The 20,051-nt window shown below is 41.6% G+C and overlaps 1 protein-coding gene across 2 annotated transcripts; it reads right to left on the bottom strand.

Moving 5' to 3' along the window:
- Positions 1–13,654: 13,654 nt before the first annotated feature.
- Positions 13,655–19,834, bottom strand: adcyap1b (adenylate cyclase activating polypeptide 1b). Of its 2 annotated transcripts, XM_008287685.1 has the most exons (5): positions 19,554–19,834; positions 19,033–19,137; positions 17,928–18,062; positions 17,427–17,531; positions 13,655–16,804 (listed from the first exon to the last, which is right to left on the bottom strand). In XM_008287685.1, the coding sequence occupies exons 2-5, from the start codon at positions 19,134–19,136 to the stop codon at positions 16,621–16,623; spliced, it is 528 nt and encodes a 175-aa protein (XP_008285907.1). In that variant the 5' UTR covers position 19,137; positions 19,554–19,834; the 3' UTR covers positions 13,655–16,620. The 2 variants fall into 2 exon arrangements, with proteins under 2 accessions (XP_008285907.1, XP_008285908.1); XM_008287686.1 differs by lacking the exon at positions 17,427–17,531.
- Between the last annotated feature and the right edge of the window lie 217 nt (positions 19,835–20,051).

Raw genomic sequence — 20,051 nt, forward strand, 5'->3', positions numbered from 1 at the left:
AGCTAGGTAATGTGTCACACGGGTTGATGAGACTGCTCCGAGTGGGAATTTACTCAGGGGGCGAGGCAATTAACTGGGATGCAGAGCAGCCTCCACAACAGTTTGGCAAGGAGTTTTGCCTGCCTCAGTCTCTCTGTCTAACCTAAATTTAACTTAAATGACAATATAGGTTAGAATGCCTGGATAGAAATAGATCACTGGGGCTGGAGGAAAGACAAGGTAATGTAATGTCATTCACAGCAAATCAGGTCTTGCTTGCTTCATGAGATATGTTGGATCCAGAAATAGAATTTTGCTGACAGAGGACGTTGTTGCGACCAAAGATCGATACGCTCTCTCTCGCCCCCCTGCTTTAAACCCAGGGCGTTTTTCTGAGCGCTGCATTTTGTTTTCCCCGTTCCTGTCTAGCCGTGCTCTGACTTAAGAGATGGTGGTTTTGACTCGAACAAAGTTTACCACTGAAAGGCTGCAGAGTCAGCTTACTTTGTAATTCTGCCGATTGAAGCTCAGTCTCTCAGGAAACGTTAGTGGTTAAATGTTCAGAATTAAAAATTTTTAATCAGTTCCCTGCCTGAAAAGTTGGGATGCAGTGAGGGGTGTGGGTCGGACTTTTATACATGAGACTGAAATTCATGTCTTGTCACTGATGTTGATGCAATGAGCACTCCACTTTTTATTTCACTAGGATTATTACAATCTTCGTCCAAACGTAGTCGAGGGTTTTAGCTGTCAAAAACACAGACTAACATACTTGATGCAGTGTTTGTTTGCCACAACCACTTAACCAGAAGCTTTTGGACCACATGCTACATGTATTAAGAGAGTTAATATGGCATCATCATTAAGCTTTTGTAGTGGCAAAACATCCCTGTGTTTTAGAGCTATTTTAATGCGAATGATGTAACTCCAGTGCAAAACCCTACGGCTTAAGCTGGCCCAGGAAAGAAACATTAAAGTTCCTCTCTGGTCATTGATTAAACCCCTAAAAAAAATTCATCTCTGTGTATCAGTGTTACATATTCAGAAGTTTGTCTATGAAAATAATACCGTCACGTTAAAATGGCTTAGATGTAACTCTATACCGCTGCCTCCTTTATTGCACATCTATGAAGTCCCCGTCTCTCTCTCTCTTCCACCCTCCTCCTCCTCCCAGACTCTGCTCAGACACTGTATAACTACTCTACACTACACAATGGTAGGTTGTGATATAGAGTAATTCAGTTATACATGTTGGAACTGAGGGCTGCAAGGTGGTAGCACTGTTGCCTCGCAGCAAGAAGGTCGTCGGTTCGCGTCCCGGTGGGGGCGCTGGGATCTTTCTGCGTGGAGTTTGCATGTTCTCCCCGTGCAGCGTGGATTCTCTCCGGGTTCTCCGCCTTCCTCCCACAAGGTCCAAAAACATGTTAAGGTTACTTGGTGATTCTAAATTGTCCATAGGTGTGAATGCGAGTGTGATATATGATATATGATATATGATATATGATATATGTGATAGACTGGCAACCTGTCCAGGGTGTCCCCTGCCTTCACCCTCAGTCAGCTGGGATAGGCTCCAGCCCCCACCCCCCCGCAACCCTAAAGAGGATGAAGCGGTGTATAGATAATGGATGGATGGATGGATGGATGGATGTTGGAACTGACAGGGACATACAGAAGCCCCGCCCATCAACTGACAGGATTGCTTACTTAGGTTTGTCACATTTGAGGATTGAATGTTTGGTTTTTGAGATGTTGTGGTTTAGTCAGGGAAAGGCTCAGTCATGATGTCCACTGCTTATGTTGCTCATGATGTGATTTCTAGCATGTAAAAACCCCATATAGAAAGGTATAAAGCTGTGCTTTCACTAGGGAGGGTCTTTATAAGCATGTGTAGTGGGTCAAACACTACGTGGGTACATCATGAATTGTGAAAACTTTTTTTTGGTTTATGTGCTTTATGATACATTTTTATCTAAATGAATGAGCACCAACCTGAAGTCAGATGTCGGGTCTGTAGGATAATCAATGCTCTGCATGTATTCGAGGGGTTTTCAGAATTGTCCCATCTGGATGGAGTTGTCTGTTCCTGAGGTTGTGGCCACTATCAGTCATTTATTTGTAACCTTGAATCATGTCATACGGGTGTTGATCCAAGAAGTTGTGTAGTTGCTTTTTTTGCTTTTTTTTTTTCACTTACTGAAATAGAACATTTGTCTCTGCCGTGATGCTTTAAATGGAACATTAACGCCCTAAATAAACAGATAGATGGCATGTGTCTGGCAGAGTTTTACACTCTGAGTCAAACACTAATGATTTTGCCTTGTGCCAACATGAGGCAGTCAATCTTTGCCCATATGGCTCTGAACATGCTCACAAGCTGCTGTCAGTCAGCGACGGTACCTCCTACACCAAACAATGGAAGTGATATAGTCCTGCGCTACACGTCCAGCAAAACAGCAGCAGATGGTGAGAATTCTGGATCCACGATGGACACCTCTGAGACTCGCCTGAGTGACAGCTGTTTCTCAGTACGTGTCCGGTTACTGCGCAGTCAGCCGGGGATCAGGGAAATGACCTGGAGGATGGATTGACAGGAGGTTTGGCACAAAAAGCTTAATCACAGATGTGATGTCATCAACATGCAGCCTTAGGTGTATCATTAACTGATGATGACGCTGTCGGATTTAGCATAGGTGAAAGGTTTTTTAGAGGGCCCCATAATGTGCCACTCTTTAAAAAAAAAAAACATGAACTACTGCGGATATAAAAAAAGACAGTTTCATTTTTTAAAAGCGATTGATATTCAAAGCACGGCCTCTAAAAACATACTCATTAAGTTCTGCTGTTTTTCTGTAGCCTAATGATAAACTGATTTTCATAATTGTTTCTTAAAAAAGATACATACTGTACAAGACACTTCAAAGCAGTCTGAACTCAGGTTGTAGTCATAGCTACAAAGGCTCGCACCTAGCTGTACTATTCCTACTATAGCTGAACAGTGGAACCTCAAATCAGTCAATGAAGATTTAACACTTCTACCTTTACATGTAATTATTTTTTCCACCCTCATTTTGCAGTTTGCATTCCTTCCACAGAGACTTTCAGGTCAAGTTATTTCTGTAGATTGTGCTACACAGATGTTAGGTGTCAAACTCTCTAGAGTGAGACGTATTTATAATTAATGATGACTGCATGTATCGCCTACTTCAATTACAATCAGTTTAGTTGAAGAAATGATTTTGAACCCACTGAATAGCTGTAAAGTCCTGTGCTTTACACTCAGGACTGTGCACAGCAGGAAAACCCTAAAACTGTTCAGCAAAACTTGGCCATTAGAAGACTTCAAACATTTTTTAGCATCAATTTTTTAGCTATATGTTCTCAGAAGACAAAAATACGTTATTGGCCAGTGTTTCAGCTGTTGTCACTAATTTAACACTGCTCAGGGTGTATGACAGATGAAAAAAAAGAAACGTGTTAATGATTGGAATCTGTTTAACACTTAAGTTTGGCCAAATGTGACTTTGTTTGTGTACAAAAAATTACATTCTTGTACAACTAGATTGCATTTTTAATGATGGCTTGTGGAAAATACATTTTCTCTGGTTAGCGTTTCGGGCACCGGGATCTTTCTGCGTGGAGTTTGCATGTTCTCCTCGTGCAGCGTGGGTTCTCTCCGGGTTCTCCGGCTTCTTCCCACAAGTCCAAAATGTTGAGGTTAATTGGTGATTCTAAATTGTCCGTAGGTGTGAATGTGAGTGTGCTTGGTTGTCTGTCTCTAAGTGTGACCCTGTGATAGACTGGTGACCTGTCCAGGGTGTCCCCTGCCTTCACCCTAAGTTGGCTGGGATAGACTCCAGTCCCCCGTGACCCTAGTGAGGATTAAGCGGTGTATAGATAATGGATGGATGGATGGCTAGCGTTTCTTTTTTTTCCCTTTTTTTTTTTTAAATCAACTTATCTTTACCATTTATTGTATTGCTCTCCAACTGTCATATTTTTAGCCAACCAATCACATATTTGATAGGATAGGACCGGTCACCCTTGTAGCCTTGTCAGTGGAGGAGGAAGGGCTGTATTTAAACCCAAGCCATGGTCTTTCTTTAATTTTAGCCAAGTAGTTTTAAACCTAACCAAGCAACAAGTAAAAGCAAAAGATAAGTCTTAAAATGATAAACCTGTTCTGGGTCCTGACTCGCCCCACACTGCTGCTGATATGGGATCCTTTGGTGTAACATTTGAATGCACTATGTACCTTTAGATGTCATTTTTCATTGAGCAGGTTAGTTCAACAGACTTATAAATGTGTGCACATGTCAGAAATAGATGCCATAAGTGCATAGCTAAATGTTCTGTTGCTCCTTTTCAGGAACGAGAAGGTTGCCTTGTACCTTGTGGTTATTGTTGTAAAGGGGTGTCATTTAACCAACACCATCATCTTTTTTTTCTGAACTGAACCAAACAGACTTGGTGTCTAAAGTAAACCTAACAGCCAGAATCAAGGAAAATAAATACAATGAAACTCAATGAAAAAATAATGGCCTGGCATAGGACGTGAACTTAAGTCTCCTGGGTGAACGGCTTCCTGCACAACTCCTGTACGTCCATTAGTGGCTTATATTGACGGAGGCAGCACCAATACCAAAGAACACCTTGTGCGTGTCTATTACATGCAAGCGGCTTTGTCAAAATGCTGGTGTTTGATGCACAGGATGAAATGATATTCCCACACCACACACAATCACCGGTCTTTTGGGTGGAAATCTTCTGTCAGCCTTATGCCACAACCACCTCTCCAACTTCCTGCTACACACTTTGTAGCTGTTTGAAAGTGGAAGCATTTTCTAATACATTGTACCATTACCTTATAACAGTGAATGCAGTTTGGTGGTGTAGGAGCGCAATCTTTTGAAGACAGTGTTGTTTCAATCATTCTGTGCCCACCTCTGGGACGATGTTGTAAACTGAGACATTAACTTGACAAGACATCCCAGAGGTATAGGGGAAGCTTGGAGAGCCTCCATTATTTGTTAAATGGCTTCACTAAACACAGCATTGATACAGATTCTCATCACATAGTTTTTTTTCATTAAATAAACGCTCAGAAGAAGTGATGATCTGTCAGCTGAATTTGTAGATTTTATCCCCTAATATGAGTAAATGTCTTTACTTCATCTTCATCACTTGTGTCTACTTTCAGCTTAATGCCGGTCAATGAAATTAGTGATAATCTGCAGTGTGTTTGTTTGTATTTAGAGCCATCTTTGGTGCTTAGCAGTCATTGCCATGTTGTTTTCACTGCATTTCTCAGTAATCGCTGTGCCAGTATGGTGATGTCACTGGACTGGCAGCAGCTGCCAAACCTCCAAACAAACAGGCATGAGCTGTTCTACTGAGACTACAAATAACAGAATGGCACAAATTAACACAGTGACCATATCTGCAGAGACAAGCATATCTGCAGCATTTTAAAGACGCTTGTATTCTCAGTTGGAGCTCACAGAATGTAAATGGATCAACTGGTTGGCTGCTTTACTCACAGTCGCTGCTTACAGTTTCTATAGCGCTATGAAACCACACCTGGATGAGTACTTTGCAAAGATCTAAAAATATACAGTGATGCATTGAAGACATTTTAGGACAGAATATGTATTCTCCACACAGAAGCAAGAAAAATCTAACTTAAACATGAAACATAAATAATTCCACCATCTAAACCTATAATATGTGTAGAACAGCCCTGTTGGATGTGTGGAGGAATACAGAGCATTATTTACTGTCAGGTCCTGCGTTAATGAAGTTATCGCTGCTGTGCCACGTGCGCAATTGCACACATCACTCTCAATTTAAAGTTTCTGCTGCTGCGTGATGCTGCAGAAATATGTTAAAGTCAATGGTAAGAATCTGACACACAGCCAGCTGTGGGCAAGCAAACAGGACATCGTAAGTCTATCAGTGTTTTAAATTACATTCAGCGATGCCTGACTGACAGTACTGTAAGATTCAAACATTCATCTAATATGTTTCAGGTCACATTAGTGACTGTATTTTGAAGACATGTCAGTATATTATCTAATAGATACTAATAGGTGGTGTAGCACCACCTGGACACAAGCCAGGCTCCATCTACCTCAGCTAGGTTACCTGGGTGACCGTGAGTGATGTTGAAACACACCTGATGCCCCAGGAAACATCACTGACAATGAGTACAGGTGCGTCAAGATGATGTACTGTAGGTTGTAAAGTTTAGTACTTTGTGATACAAGGGAGAAGTAAAACAAGCAAAAACATAAAAGTGGATTTGTGCCATTGGAGAGATCTGTGTGTGCACTTTGCTGACATGCAAACTGAGGTTTTTGAGCTCTGCAGGTTTCGTGCTGAAACAAGCTGGGTAGAGAAATGTGAAAAATAACTGTTTGCTACAAAAAAACAACAACAACGAAAAAGAAAAACCTTTATTGCCTGTATTACATTTGTCTTGTAATGTGCAGCAACATATTCTCCCTTCCCTTCTGGCCCTCCACATGATGTTACTCTCTAATTCTGACAACCAGACAAAGGCATCAGTGGCCCCCAGAACTTTGGCCTTGTCATTACTCTTGCTTCATGGGCAAAATCAAATGTATAATTGGCACAAGCATTTCACAACGCACAGTGTAAATGTCATGGATTACTGCTTCAGGAACCGCATTGTTTCAGCGATGTGTCAATCAGCGTAACAAAAGATCTGCGATGGGATGAGCCATGTAGGTGGGGAGGCCTCCAACAGAACGGAAGAAAGAAAAAAGGGAGACGCTGGCAGAGTGTGTTTCTCTACTATGCAGTTCGGATGCTGTCCCCCAGGGAGCACAGGATGTCGCTCACAGGTGTGAATGAAGAGCCTGGTTGGTTGCCTCGTCTCCCACTCACACCTCTCTCCTTATCACACAGCTTCTCTTTTTTTATAGAGCTGCCGCAGACAATTCCAGAGGAGCTATGTGTTGCTCGGTGACAGGCAGTTCCTTTTGTTTTGAATACGTGTGAAAAGACAGGAAAAGCCTCTGTCTGCTTTGTGCCTCCGCCTCTCAAAGCGAACACTTACCCTTTTGGTGTGCATGTGAGGATTGGGACAAGGTAGTCTCTAGGATCTCTACGTGTGAACGAGCGTGAGAAGTTTATAAGAACGGAAGGAAAAGAGGAAGATGCATTTTACAAAGGTGATACAGAAATGTTAAAACAAGAAACTGTTCCTGTTATGAACAAATGCTGCGAGATAACGCCGGTATCTCGATGCGATTCTTTCTCAGAAATAAGAGACTGTGCAGTTTTGCTTTTCTCCGGCAACTTTTTCTTCAAACAGTTGTTGTTTTTCATTGCCCATAGAACTTGTTATGTCTGGAGTCATGCCCTCAGAAGCAGCACTATTTCATCTCTCTGTATTATACAGTCTTCACCAATATTTTGTCGACGTATTAAAGCGTTTCCCACCACAAATGCACACCCACACAGACACATGCAGACTCACACCCTCATGTTGTGTTCATTAAAAGGAAAGAAGAAAGATAACATAACCACAAGCTGTGTGTCAATGTGTAAATTTGACTCTCATGAGCACATAACCCATGAAGCCCGAACATGACGAGCGTCTCCCTCTGCTCTCATCTGATCTCCATTCATTAACACTCATCTCATTCAGGAAATCTGTCACAGCTTTAGAGAAGTGAGGGTGACTGATGTGCAAAGGGGTGCAACGGTGGATATCTGCAGGGGGAAGGCGTAATAGGCTGCCTTTCCTCCTCATTTGAAGGCAGGTATGAGAGACAGGGAGGAGAATTAAAAAAGCATGAACATGTTTCTTCTCGCAAATCTCACGCTGAGTTTTCACACCTAACTGCTCCAGCAACGATACATTATTCAGTGTTTGCACAGCCTCGCCCAAACCAGAATGGGCTCCGTGCAAGTAAAACACAAAAAGATGGTCAAGCCGCACGGTTTGTTCACCTCACAGTGAACTCTGAAGGTCAGCGGGTGTGAAGTTTGGATGTTGCGGTGTGTGACCTAATTTAAAAAAGATGAAAATGAAACTGAAAATGACACCAGCCAAAGCTGACCTTTGAGCCACGTAATAAAACCTACTGATACAGCCAAATGGCCACACTCTAGAAAGTTTAAAAGCCAGCACGCCCACCCATGGTGACACACCCCCACCGCCACTGCTGTCGACAGAAATACTGAGAAGCACATGGGACCCAAAGGTTCTCTGTTCAAGACTTTTGGAGAAACACACTGGGGGAAGACGGCTTTAAAGAATTTTGTTTGATGTTAAAACAACGCAGAGCCACAAGCTCTGGGGATTTTTGCAGCCGAGTACCGCTGACTGAAGTGAATGGGAGTTCTGAGCCTGAGCCTGTTAAAAATATCTGCTAACAAATTAGGGTTTGCACAGGCATCCTCAGTCATAATGGAAAAAATGTGAAAATACTAAATAACCGAGGGTCTTGTTTGCAAACAAGTCTTAATTCTAATGCTTCAAGCTGCACTTAGATGGATTGAATATTCCTCTGCAGAATAATTATTTTCTGTGGCATTCTAGAACTTCTGGAAAGCGTTTTATTGCCCCATTAAGTAGATCCACATCTATGTGGACTACGTCCAGGCTTCAAGAAGTAGCTGCATGATAGCCTTCCTCGTCTCTAGACAGGGAAGACATCAAGTGCTATGGCTATTTTACTTCTCCTACCAACTCATTAAAGCTGGGTTAATCAATATTTGTTTTAATATTACATAGCATACACACATAACAATAAATGAAATTAGTGTTTCATATGAAAGTGACCCTTGTAGGGGCAAACCTACAGACAATTATTATTACAGCTTTATATATTTCATGCATTTAAGCGGTGCATTTAGGTCTGACACTGTCCTATAATGAGGGATACATCACTTTAGTTTTTGGCCAAAACAAAGTAAAATGTATGTTACTTATTGACTATTGTCTGTAATGAAAAACAAAAAACAAAAACAAAACACTAACAACAACAACAGACCAATTAATTTTCTAATCTGTGTTCTATCAGCTGCCAAAGCTGCAGTGTAAAACAGATTTTTCAGCAAATCAGGACCAAGTATGAAATGTTTTATGCATTTTCTGCATTTCTAATGAATGTGTTTGTTTCCCATGGCACAGTGTGCACTACTGGTTTCCTTTAGTTTCATTACTAACATGCAGCTCAACAGGTTTGCGGATGTAATGTGTTTCCTCAGCTGGATCGCGTAGGGAGGAAATGGTCAGGAAAAGATGTGGTAGAAGGGAGATGCTTTTTAATAGCTGATTTAAATCCAAAACTCTGAACAGAACCTCCTCCAGACCAGTCTAGCCATGCAGCATATGTTACCATGGCGATCTAGCAGATTAAGGGAAAGATGCCCTCGTGACACTGAAAACTCAAACCTGTTCACCCATTCATTTTGCTTCATAATACACCCATCTGGATGCAGTTTTTAGTGAAGCAGATTTAAAACTCGCTGTACGCTGCAGCACCAAACAGCAGACAAACAAAGTTTGCAACTAGGTGATGAACATAGTGGAACATTTTATCGCTTATCGCTCTGTATCTGCTAGAAATTCCAACAGCCAATCGCTTGCTGACATATTTGGCACAGTAACCTTCCAAGATGATGAAGCTGGGTTTTTATTCCTCTGCCAAGGCAGCGGTATATCTTCAGTCCTGTTTGTGCAACTGTCTGTCTTTTTATTTGATCTGTCAGCAGGTTTATTTGAAACCCACCCTGCCAAATTTTATACAACCCAGTGAGGAGGTGGCTCATGACCAAAGACGGAACCCATTAATTTTTGGTTCAGACCCAGATTATTTTCTTTAAGACTGTCAGACAGGGAACGGGCCTTGGTAGAAGACACTGCTCTCCAATTGCACCTGTAGTTTGTGTCTTAAGAACTTCAGTAGAGAGGCAGCTGGACGTTTCAGCTCTCATCCAAGAGGCTTCTTCAGTTCTAACTGACTGATGGGGAGTCTCAGATATGTATTGTAGCCCCCCCACTCACATGGCTAATGGCCCATTAATGACCCACTTGCCTTGACATGTGAATATTTGTGAAACTGCCAGATGAGGAATGCACTCGACATGGCGGTGAAGCTTTCTGGGACTGGGTCTGAAGATTGCATTGTAATTGAGGATTAGACCTCAGCCTCTGTTTGGAGAAGTCAGCAAAGACGTCTGGAAAAAAAAAAAAAAACAGAAATCATCAAACAGAGGTAAAAAGAAGAACAGGCAGAACAACATTGTCATCCTTTATGTAGCTGGAGTGCCAAAAAAACTTACAAGGATTTTCTCCAAGCACAACATACTAGTGCACTTCAGATCCAGCAACACTCTGAGACAAAAACTCATTCACCCCAAGGATAAAACACCCACACACAAACTGAGCAAGGCTGTACATGCAGTCCCTGTCAATCACTTAGAAATGAAGGAGCCTGTTGAATGAGACCCGAAACATCTTCAAAAACCCAAACAGAGACGCCCTGTTTCCTTCTACGTCTGCTAGGATCGCCATGAACTGGACCTCTGGGAATCTCCACAGACTTAGTGTAGTTTTCATCTTGTTGCACTGCCCCTGAAACGTCTATGATTAGTTTTCCTTGATTCAGAATTAATTATTGCAACCATCATTTTAATTTCTTGTCTTTTGTATTCACGTGTTGCACAATTAATTTAATTTTTTGTAGCTGGCTCTATAATTTTGTATTACACTGTTAATTGTGCTTTATTTTATTATGTTTGTTTATTTATAGTTATTTTTCTTTATGTGTTCAGCGTTTTGGTTCAATTTCCTTTGGGGTGAGCTAGGCTTATCTCGTGGCTTATCTCGTGTTTTAATCTGCCTTATTTGGAAATAATTGCTTTGCTCTGGCAAGTGTTGAAATGATCACTACGCATGATACTTTGAACATCTTTTGTGAAGTCCCAGGATGTTGTTTATTTCAAGATACACATGCAGTACAGTAGCAGAAAATTACATTTGAGATGCTCATTTTCCTTCCTGGCCGAACAGCCTCATAATAAATGATGGATAGATCTGGTCACCCATGATTACTCAAGCAGCACAGGTAACGTGTTTCCCTCTAAGCCAGAAGCAACTCTTGATCAGTGGTCCATGTCTGCAAACCCTCGCCCCCATCTCTATTTCCCCCTCCCTGCCTCCTCTGTGCATCTCTCGGTGTCTTGTGCTGCTCCCAGAGGGGCTGCTGCTCACCACAGAGTGCCTCCTGCTCAATGGTAGATGTGACAGAGCCCACCACAAGATGGGATTCAAAGGAGAGGGGGACCGGGGGCTTCATGGCATCCGCAATCAAGAGTTTCATTGCAGGCATGACCAGACTGCCCCCTCTCCCCACCCCAAACCTGGCCACTGAATGATTTATGAGGTGAAAGGCGAGGGGGTGAGTGGGAGGGAGGGTGATTGCATCACTGCTGTGCCTGGGCCTCTCTTGTGAGAGCTGTATTCTTAACCCTGACATGCAAGAGGGATGCTGGGGAGGAGGAGGAGGGGGCAGTGTTTTTACTGTAGGTAAATGAGCACACACACACACAGACTAAAGGAAAAGGAGGAAATGTTGATCATACAAGCAATAGATCAGTAATACTTACGCAAATTCCCTTCTGGCTTCACAGGCTCATCAAACACTTGGTGACAAAGAAAGATGGGTGTGGCTGTGGTGAGGGAGGGAGGGAGGTGGGTATCCTCACTGGAAAAGCCCTGAACACAACCTCCCCTTCCCCCTCCAACACTTTATACATGATTAAGATGTGTCTGGAGGCAGAGGGAACGTTACTAAAAGCTGTGTGTGACTCCAAACTGTGTGTAGGCTGCTTTTTTTTTTAGCTCTAAATTTAGGAGCTCTTCCCATTTCCCCCCCCAATGAGCCCACCAACAAAACAACCCAGAGACACGACTCTCCAGAAAAATGAAGATCAACTGTGAAGCATCTCAGAAATGCTAATGGAGAGATAAGGAGTGGAGCGATGCATGCCACAGAGGAGAGATGATGCACTGCTATGAGGAAGGAGGAGCCTTTTTTTTTATTGATTCAGGCATTAATGTACATTATGTACAAATTGGTTGAGGGTGGCCCCCCATGTGAAGCCTACTGCTGTGCAAACAAATTGTAGCATTTGTCTCGATATCCTCTTGTGGGCGTATGAGGGCATGAATATCAAACCCAATTTTTTATATATTTTCTTTTTACCTGACTTATTTGCTCCATGCATCTTCTGTGAAACCTGAAATGTCACAGGAGAAATGTCTGCTTGTCAAGAGGACTAAGCCTGTTTGCCTTTCTGACAGCTAAAGAATAGGAAGGAAACAACCTATATATCTCACAGGTAGCTCAAACCCTGACAATTGACAATCTGTCAGCCTTTTCATAGCAACAGGGCAACTCCCATGAATCAGCGTCCTCGGGGAAGAAACAAAGATGTATGTCACAGACTGTGAGCGTGTGGCGGTTTCTCGTGGCTAATTCATTTTGTTGAATTTCATTAATCGTATTTAACACCTGTGTTCTGACTGTTGGTGTTGTTACAGAATCTGTGAGAGACATATAGTGTGCATCTGTGTTTCTTCTGCTCTGCAGGCGATATGTGTGCACACGAATGTGAGGTGTAATGCCGAACCCCATTCCAATGCAGAGTCTGCTCAAGGTCTGCCTGTGTAGAGCGCACAAATCACCAAAAACACTTGCGCACAAACACACTCACATACACAATCTCTCTATTTCGCTCCCGTTCCACACATACAAACACACTTGACACATGCGTATACATAACCGTGTCCCTTTGTGGACCGTTGCCATGCAACATTTCTCTGATTGGGTTAGTTGAGCTCTGGTGCATGTGCACTCACAGATGCACACACACACACACACACACACACACACTCATGCTGGCTTATGAGGATCAGATCACACACACAATCCTTTGCCACACCCATCCTCCTCTCCCACGGGACACAGCTGCACTTCCAAGGCCAAGGATGGAGTGAGGAGAAAGACGCGGCTGTTCCACGAGGAGGGAAGCTCTCTGCCAGCTCTGCTGCTCAGTCCAGAGTCGTAGCTTCTCTTGATGAGCTCCTCAGAGATGTTTGGTGGTTCCTCCGTTTGAGTTTCAGGTTCATTTATTTATGCAAATTCAGCGGCTTCATAAAATGCAACTTGAAATTCTAAAAAAATACATTTGGAAATGTGGTGGTGAGGATAGAAGATAGGAATGAAAGACACCTCAGTCTGCTTTTTGCTTAGGATGTGATGTAAATGTTGAGGTTAGATCCATTCCACACAATGCACCAATACTTTCATTTCTGTTTATGGCCTGTTTTTGGAAAGATCATTTGAAGCTGCTTGGGCTTCAGGTTGTTATAACCCACTGGAGCTGGTGCTGTGACTGTTGGATGATGTCTCACCGTATTCTCTGCAATATTTCTTCACCCTTGTGTTTGTTACAGGAGGCGATTTGTGACGGTCAGAGGAATATGTGGCGCCTGGTGATCATGTGAGCTCAACTTTCAAAGGCTGGTTCCAATGGTAAGGCTCTGGTCAGCGTGTGTAGCTGTTGTCTTTGTTTCACGACACATTTTTTTTTTTAAATGATGTACTTCAAAGATTAGACATTGATTAGAAAATTTTGTTGTTTACAAAAATTTATTCATACAAATCTTACAACACTTTCATAACATTGAGAAACGTAAAACCCCATATAAGGACTCCTGTGTGTATAACGATGTCACTTGTACTAAGGTTCACTTTTAAAACACATTGTTTTCAGATAGATAAGAGATTAAACATTGAAGTAAGGCGTTTGGCGCTTTCAGAAATATCAACAACAGGCATTTTCTATGATCTGAACAACATCTCTGTTATGTTCTGAAACCCTTTTATTCTAGATAGTGATGCACATAGTTGGAAATAATATATAGGGGCTATTTTCTGATTAATAAATTACTGACCAATATCAAAATAATCAACAACACCTCATAATCAACAATAACAAACACTGGTCATTGTTCACAACTCCCACAGACACTGAACACCCCAAACTCATGCGCACACACACACAAACAGACACGCACACACACACACACACTGCCTGCTCCACCAACATATACAGCCTATTCTTTTTTCTTTTTCTTTTTTTTTTTTTTTACTCAAGAAATCATTGGCCATGCTTTAAAAGAAAGCCTAATTCTACTACTCCTGGGGCAGACTAAGCCGAGCGATTAAACAGAGTAAAAGGAAGTTTCAATGTAAGCTAATGGACTGCAGCATTGTAGGGCCACTAAAATTGCCATCTGTCACTTGTGGCGAATTTTTTCTTTTTTTTTTTTTTGTTATTTTTCTTCTTTTTTTTTTTTTCTCACGTCGAAGCAAGGCACCAAAGCCAAAAGCTGTTTCCACCTCCACGTGCCCATTCAGTCACTCATTCGCTCACACAAACGTTGAATGCACGCGCGCTCACACGTAAACACAATGATATGCAAACGTCCACATCCACACAAAGCCTGTAGGATAAAGCCTAATTGAAGAAAGAGTGTGTTGATAGTTTCTATGGGGGGGGAACACAGGCCACTGATTAGATCGCAGGGGCGCATGAAGCTGCATTTGCATAATATTGAATAAATACATGAAATATGTCTCCAATAAAAGTTAGAGGGAATATCCCTCTGCTTGAGGGCTGAATTTCATTCACCTCTTTTTTTAAACTCAAGAGTGGCCTCGTCCGGCTTCACTCACATACCAGGTAAATCCTTCTGCTGTGTGAGGGGAATTCAACATCTGATATTTTCCTCATCAGACTCACTGACCCTGATCTCACTGTGGCAGGTGAGGCGAGGCGGCCACGCTATCACCTCTTTTTTCTTTTTGTTTCTATGTGGACGTGCGACAACCCATCTCTGGCTCGTGGGCGCTGTAACCTGTCTCTTATGTAACTGCCTACTTTACTTCCCTTTTCTCTCTCACACACACACACACACATACCGCATCCCTTTTTCTCTGGCTCTCTGTGCCTCTCCATGCATACCTCTGGTTTTCAACTGACACTCCCTCATTCTTGTTTCTCACATCCTCACTGCACATAACCCAGCAGACGTCTATAACACAGATCAGCTTTGTCTCAACAGTTGTACCACAACTACCGCACCATCAACAATTTAGCATCTAGAAGCAAAAGAATCCTAAAAAACTGCAACCAGGACGAAAGCAAACAGCAAAACGGGGGGGTCCAGTGTCTTGTCCTATGATATCCACAATGACAGCAGCAGGGGAGGTAAAAAATTCAACAAGTCAGTGCAGTACCAGTTTCTGCCACCTCTAGCCCTCCTTGTTCACATTTCCATCACTAAACGGCTGAGGGGGAGTGATGCTGAAATAGGCTTAGCACAGTCCACCTCCCAAATAGCAACAAAAGCACAATGACATGCAGTTTGTAAGTGAAAATTAGCAAGGTGTCAGTTTCTACATGCACCAATAAATTCGAAACAATAGTTAAATATTCCTAACTGTAACTCAGATGCTACCTCTCCTCACCACCTCCAGCTCATGTTCTGCTTCGTTTCTGAATATTTGCTGCCCAAATACAATCAACAGCTGAAGCACATTCTTCCAAATAATTCTGTTGACTGAACACAGACAACGATGAGATGAATATGTGCACTGTGTAACTCCTGCACTGTACATAATACACACATGTGGAACATTCTTTACACAGTCCTATTGAGCATGATTTACCTCCTACTGTAAATGACTCTGAGGCAAGTGAGCAAGCAGTGTTCTCTGCATCAGCAACTTGACTGCTTCTTTTATCTTTAGTCAAGGCAATGGTGCCCTTGCAAAAGCCTGCAATGAAATTTCTGTTGAAAAGGAGGTTGGATTTTTACCACCAGTTACATGAATTGCTGTGTAAGTCAATCGGTTATCCATCAAATGAGAGGCTGTACAACAAAAGCCATCTGAAATCCCCCTGGAGGGGCAGCAAGCCATACAAACCCACAGAGCTCCCATTAAGGGAGCGTGGAGAAGGGTGGACAAGGGCAACATCTATCATTTAGGATAAGTCGGATATGCCTCACATAGCATGCTCACTGCTTCTTTGGGCCTGTTTGGAAAACAAACAACACTAAAAAAATAGAACGTTGATTACAAAAATAAGTATAACATTCAATACTTTGATTGTCTTTTTAAAATCTATTTATTTTCTGCATATGTAGATGACTTTTAAAGATTTCAAGCGCATAACGTTGAAGGTGCACAATTATCTTTTTTTTTTTCTGATTTCATCTTCTTGTATTTTTTTTTTCTTTTTTCTTTTTTTTTCTTTTTTCTCCATTTTGTTTTGTTTTCAACATCTTAACATGAAAATAAAATATTGGTCCACAAAGTATAACTGTGCGGTATCAAGTGCTTTTGTACAAAAAGAAAAAAAAAACGATATTATTATTAAAATATTCATTTTAATGGCTTTACTTCATACATAAATACATGTTGAAAGAACACAGGCGCAATCCACTGGTTGGTCAGATATATCTGAATGACTTTGATTTAACGACTGGATGTATATACACAGGAGGGCAGTTTGGGCGCTTTAACAACGCTACAAATAGGCAAGCCGGCGTCCTTTGTTCCTAACTCTCTGTCTGTACCTTCTACCCAGAACCGCTGCCAGGTATTTCTGCACGGCCATCTGCTTTCTATAGCGACTGTAGCTGTCAGTGAAGATCCCATCTGAATGTCTTTTGGATAAAGGCTCTGACCCGTCCTCCATGCTGTTGTCTTCACTGAAAAACACACACACAAAAAAAAATCACAATACCATTAGTTAAAGCTGCGACTTCTTGACAGATTTCTGCTTTTTTTTTGATGTTGCTTTTTTACAATCTCTCCATCTTGCCATGATGCAATCATCAATAATGCATTTATGGGCCTTTTATCCTTTTTTTTCTTTCTTTTTTCTTTGGAATAAAAGGCGGCAAGCAAGACAGCCAGAAAGAAACAGTGATTTTTGAGGAGGAAAGAAAAAAAAAAAGTTATCAATTATTCATTTATATCCTATTGTGTATTCTGACGCATGATTTTTCATTTGATCGATTTATGGATTAATCACATGTAAATCGCAGTGTATTTTAGTCTCATAAAACGCTTTCTTAAAGGACAATAATCATGATCGCAGTGCCACACCATCACCACCACCACAACAACAGCAACAACAACAAAATGCGTAATGAAAATGTCTTTTTTTTCTAGAGGAGTAACAATAAATTTTTAAAAAACAAAACAACAAACATAAAATGACAGACAGTGATAGAGCAGCCTGAACTCGTGCAGCGCAGAAAACAGAAAAAGGAAAAGGAAAAAAAAAGAAGATGACTGCAGGTGAACGCTTATAAGAAATGCCCTTACCCTGCACGAATTGTCATCAGAGAATGCAGATAATGTCTCGCTGTTAACTGACCCAGGATCTCCCTCAAGGCTCTATCTAATTCTTCCTCAGCATGCCTTTCTGGTCTGAGATGATAAAACGCCAAAACACATAGATCATCAGTGACTAAATTAAAATAAAAAATAAAAAAAAAGCGCAGACAAAATGATCAAAAGTAGCCTAAAATGTCCCCACCCACCCGCAACTCCCAAATCGCATCAGGTGGAATAAAATCAGATCCTCATTGTGTTTTCCTTTTTCCAATCTGTTCGCCTTTTTTTTTTTTTTTTTTTTTTAAATATATATCTCCAACAGTATATGGAATTTAACATTTTAGGCTACTCGGTATGAAAATAACACAGAACAAATAACATGAGAAACTCTGGGAGAAAACAAAGCAAGCAAACATTATCGCAAAAAAAGTCATTCAAATGGAATCCAGCCAGCTCAAGGCTTTAGCTGTGAGCTGGAGGCACATTTACCTCTTCTCTGGTGGGTAGTAGAGAGTGTACGCGTCGTCGTTTAGGGATGGTGCGCTTCGTATAGCAATCTGATCGCTATCAAAACCCATGTCGGATAATGAATTCCCATCCTCATCGAAGGCGTCGTTTTCAAGTCTGCAAAGGGAAGAACATTCATCACAAATTCTGATCTTCCTCACAGGTGGGACGCAGCACTGAAAGAATGCCAAACGTCTGCAGCTGCTGCTAAAAATCAGTGGGAGGTTAAATGCAATCGAGATAAAGGAAGAAAACGGGGCAAAAAAAATTTGCTGTGGGTGGGTTTTAAATAAAATCAGAAAACGAATTTATTGAATTTGACCGAAAATAATTGCTTAAAATGTATTAAATGTGCACTGCTTTATTTTTTTTCTTTCTTAAAATGTTTATTTTTTTCTTTTTCCTTTGGGAAAATCAGTTTGAAATTCCAACTCGGTGCTGCTGATCCTAACACAGCCTCATTAATAATTTAAAAATCGAAACAATGGATGTGAAAATGATAACGGTTCGTGTAGGCGTGGAGCCAAAAAAAATATTAAAAGAACGCTCAAAATAGCTGTGAAAAAAATTAGAATCAGTAAGAACCACGCCCAAATTATAGAGATGCCTTTCGCAGTTTAAAAAAAAGAGAAAAGAAAAGAGAAAAAAAAGAATAAATGTTAAATGGGTAGAGCTCTCCTATTCGTTTTGCCTCGCCTCTCCTTGGTGACGCCAGTCCACCGTCATCCCAAGGGCTATCCATTGCACTGACTGCACTCTCATTTTTAATAAGGGGAGTTCTGTGAACCGTCCCACCGGACAGATGCATGTGTGCAATTTCCATAACCATTTCCCACACAAGACTTGGATTTGTGTGTGTTTAAATTACTGCATTTCCTTTTGTTGTTCCTCTTAATTCGATGGTTTAAAATTACGTGCGTTGTTCGTGCGTAATTACGCGCGCACCTATTCTCTAAATCACTTCATAATTAATCACAATGCAATACCAACATTGAACAAATTTGATGTTAAGCAGCATTTAAAATGGAGGAACAATAATAATAAGAGAAAAACAAACATAGTAAAGATCCGTAAAGCAGAAACCTACCTAATCTTAGGGTAACTTAGTCCGATAGGTGTGCAGAAGACGCTGTAGTGCATTAAGATTCCGTAGATGAGCAAGATTAAAGTCGCTTTACTCGAACTGGCCATGCTGTTAGAGAATGAAAAACATGAAACAGGTTAGTCACTACAAAGAAACAGCATCATCTTCCTTTGTTTCATCAAATTTACAGGTTGCTGCTGCTACTTCTCTTTAAACTAAAAAGCTGGATCGAACCTAAATTCACCAGATAAACGTAAAGTCTGCTGGCTTAAAGCAGAAAACCATTTCTTTTTCTTTTATTCGTCCCATTTCGTTAAAAGTTTAACTGCGGGAGGTTGCTGACGGCGCATCCTCTGCATGCAGCGCCAAAGTCAGATTTTTTTAAATGCAGATTTCCACGCAGTTCAGCAAAAGAGGATGATTTCCATTACTTTATCTGGCTCTCCAGCACTGAATTTCTCCGAGCTTTTTCCTCTTTTTTTTTTTTTTTCTTTTCAAAGACAATCCGGAGACAAAGCACATACCTATAGCAGGGGAGCAGGGAGAGCGCGGAGCTGGAGGATGTGATCCGGGCGCGGCTGCTGTGGTGGTGGAGAGAGAGAGAGACGGTTTCTTTTTCACGGCACTTCTTTCCTGGCTGAAGCGCCTCCGTCGTCTCCTTATGTGCCCCTCAGTGCAGCCTACCACACTTTTAGACACAATTCACGGGACTCGGTCAGTCGCAGAGGCAAACAAAAACTCGGTGGGAAAGTGCGCTGTATGTTCGTCTACATATCGTTGCTCTAAACTTTTGTCCTGTGCTGTGATTGCCTTGGATTTTTATCCATGCATCGTAAGCCTTGCCCCCATCCTCCTCCTCCTCCCTCCAATAAGTCACATTAAGGATGCTATAGACGTCATCAAGTCTTCCTCCCGGAATATAATAGTACAGTTTCTTCCTCATCGATGCATCAGTCAGACTCACCCCCACCTCCCTGTTAAGATGGAAGTTTACTTCCAAACTTTCTTCTCTTTTTTGAAAC

Source organism: Stegastes partitus, unplaced genomic scaffold (genome assembly GCF_000690725.1).
Source record: "Stegastes partitus isolate 25-593 unplaced genomic scaffold, Stegastes_partitus-1.0.2 Scaffold513, whole genome shotgun sequence".
NCBI lineage: Eukaryota > Metazoa > Chordata > Actinopteri > Pomacentridae > Stegastes > Stegastes partitus.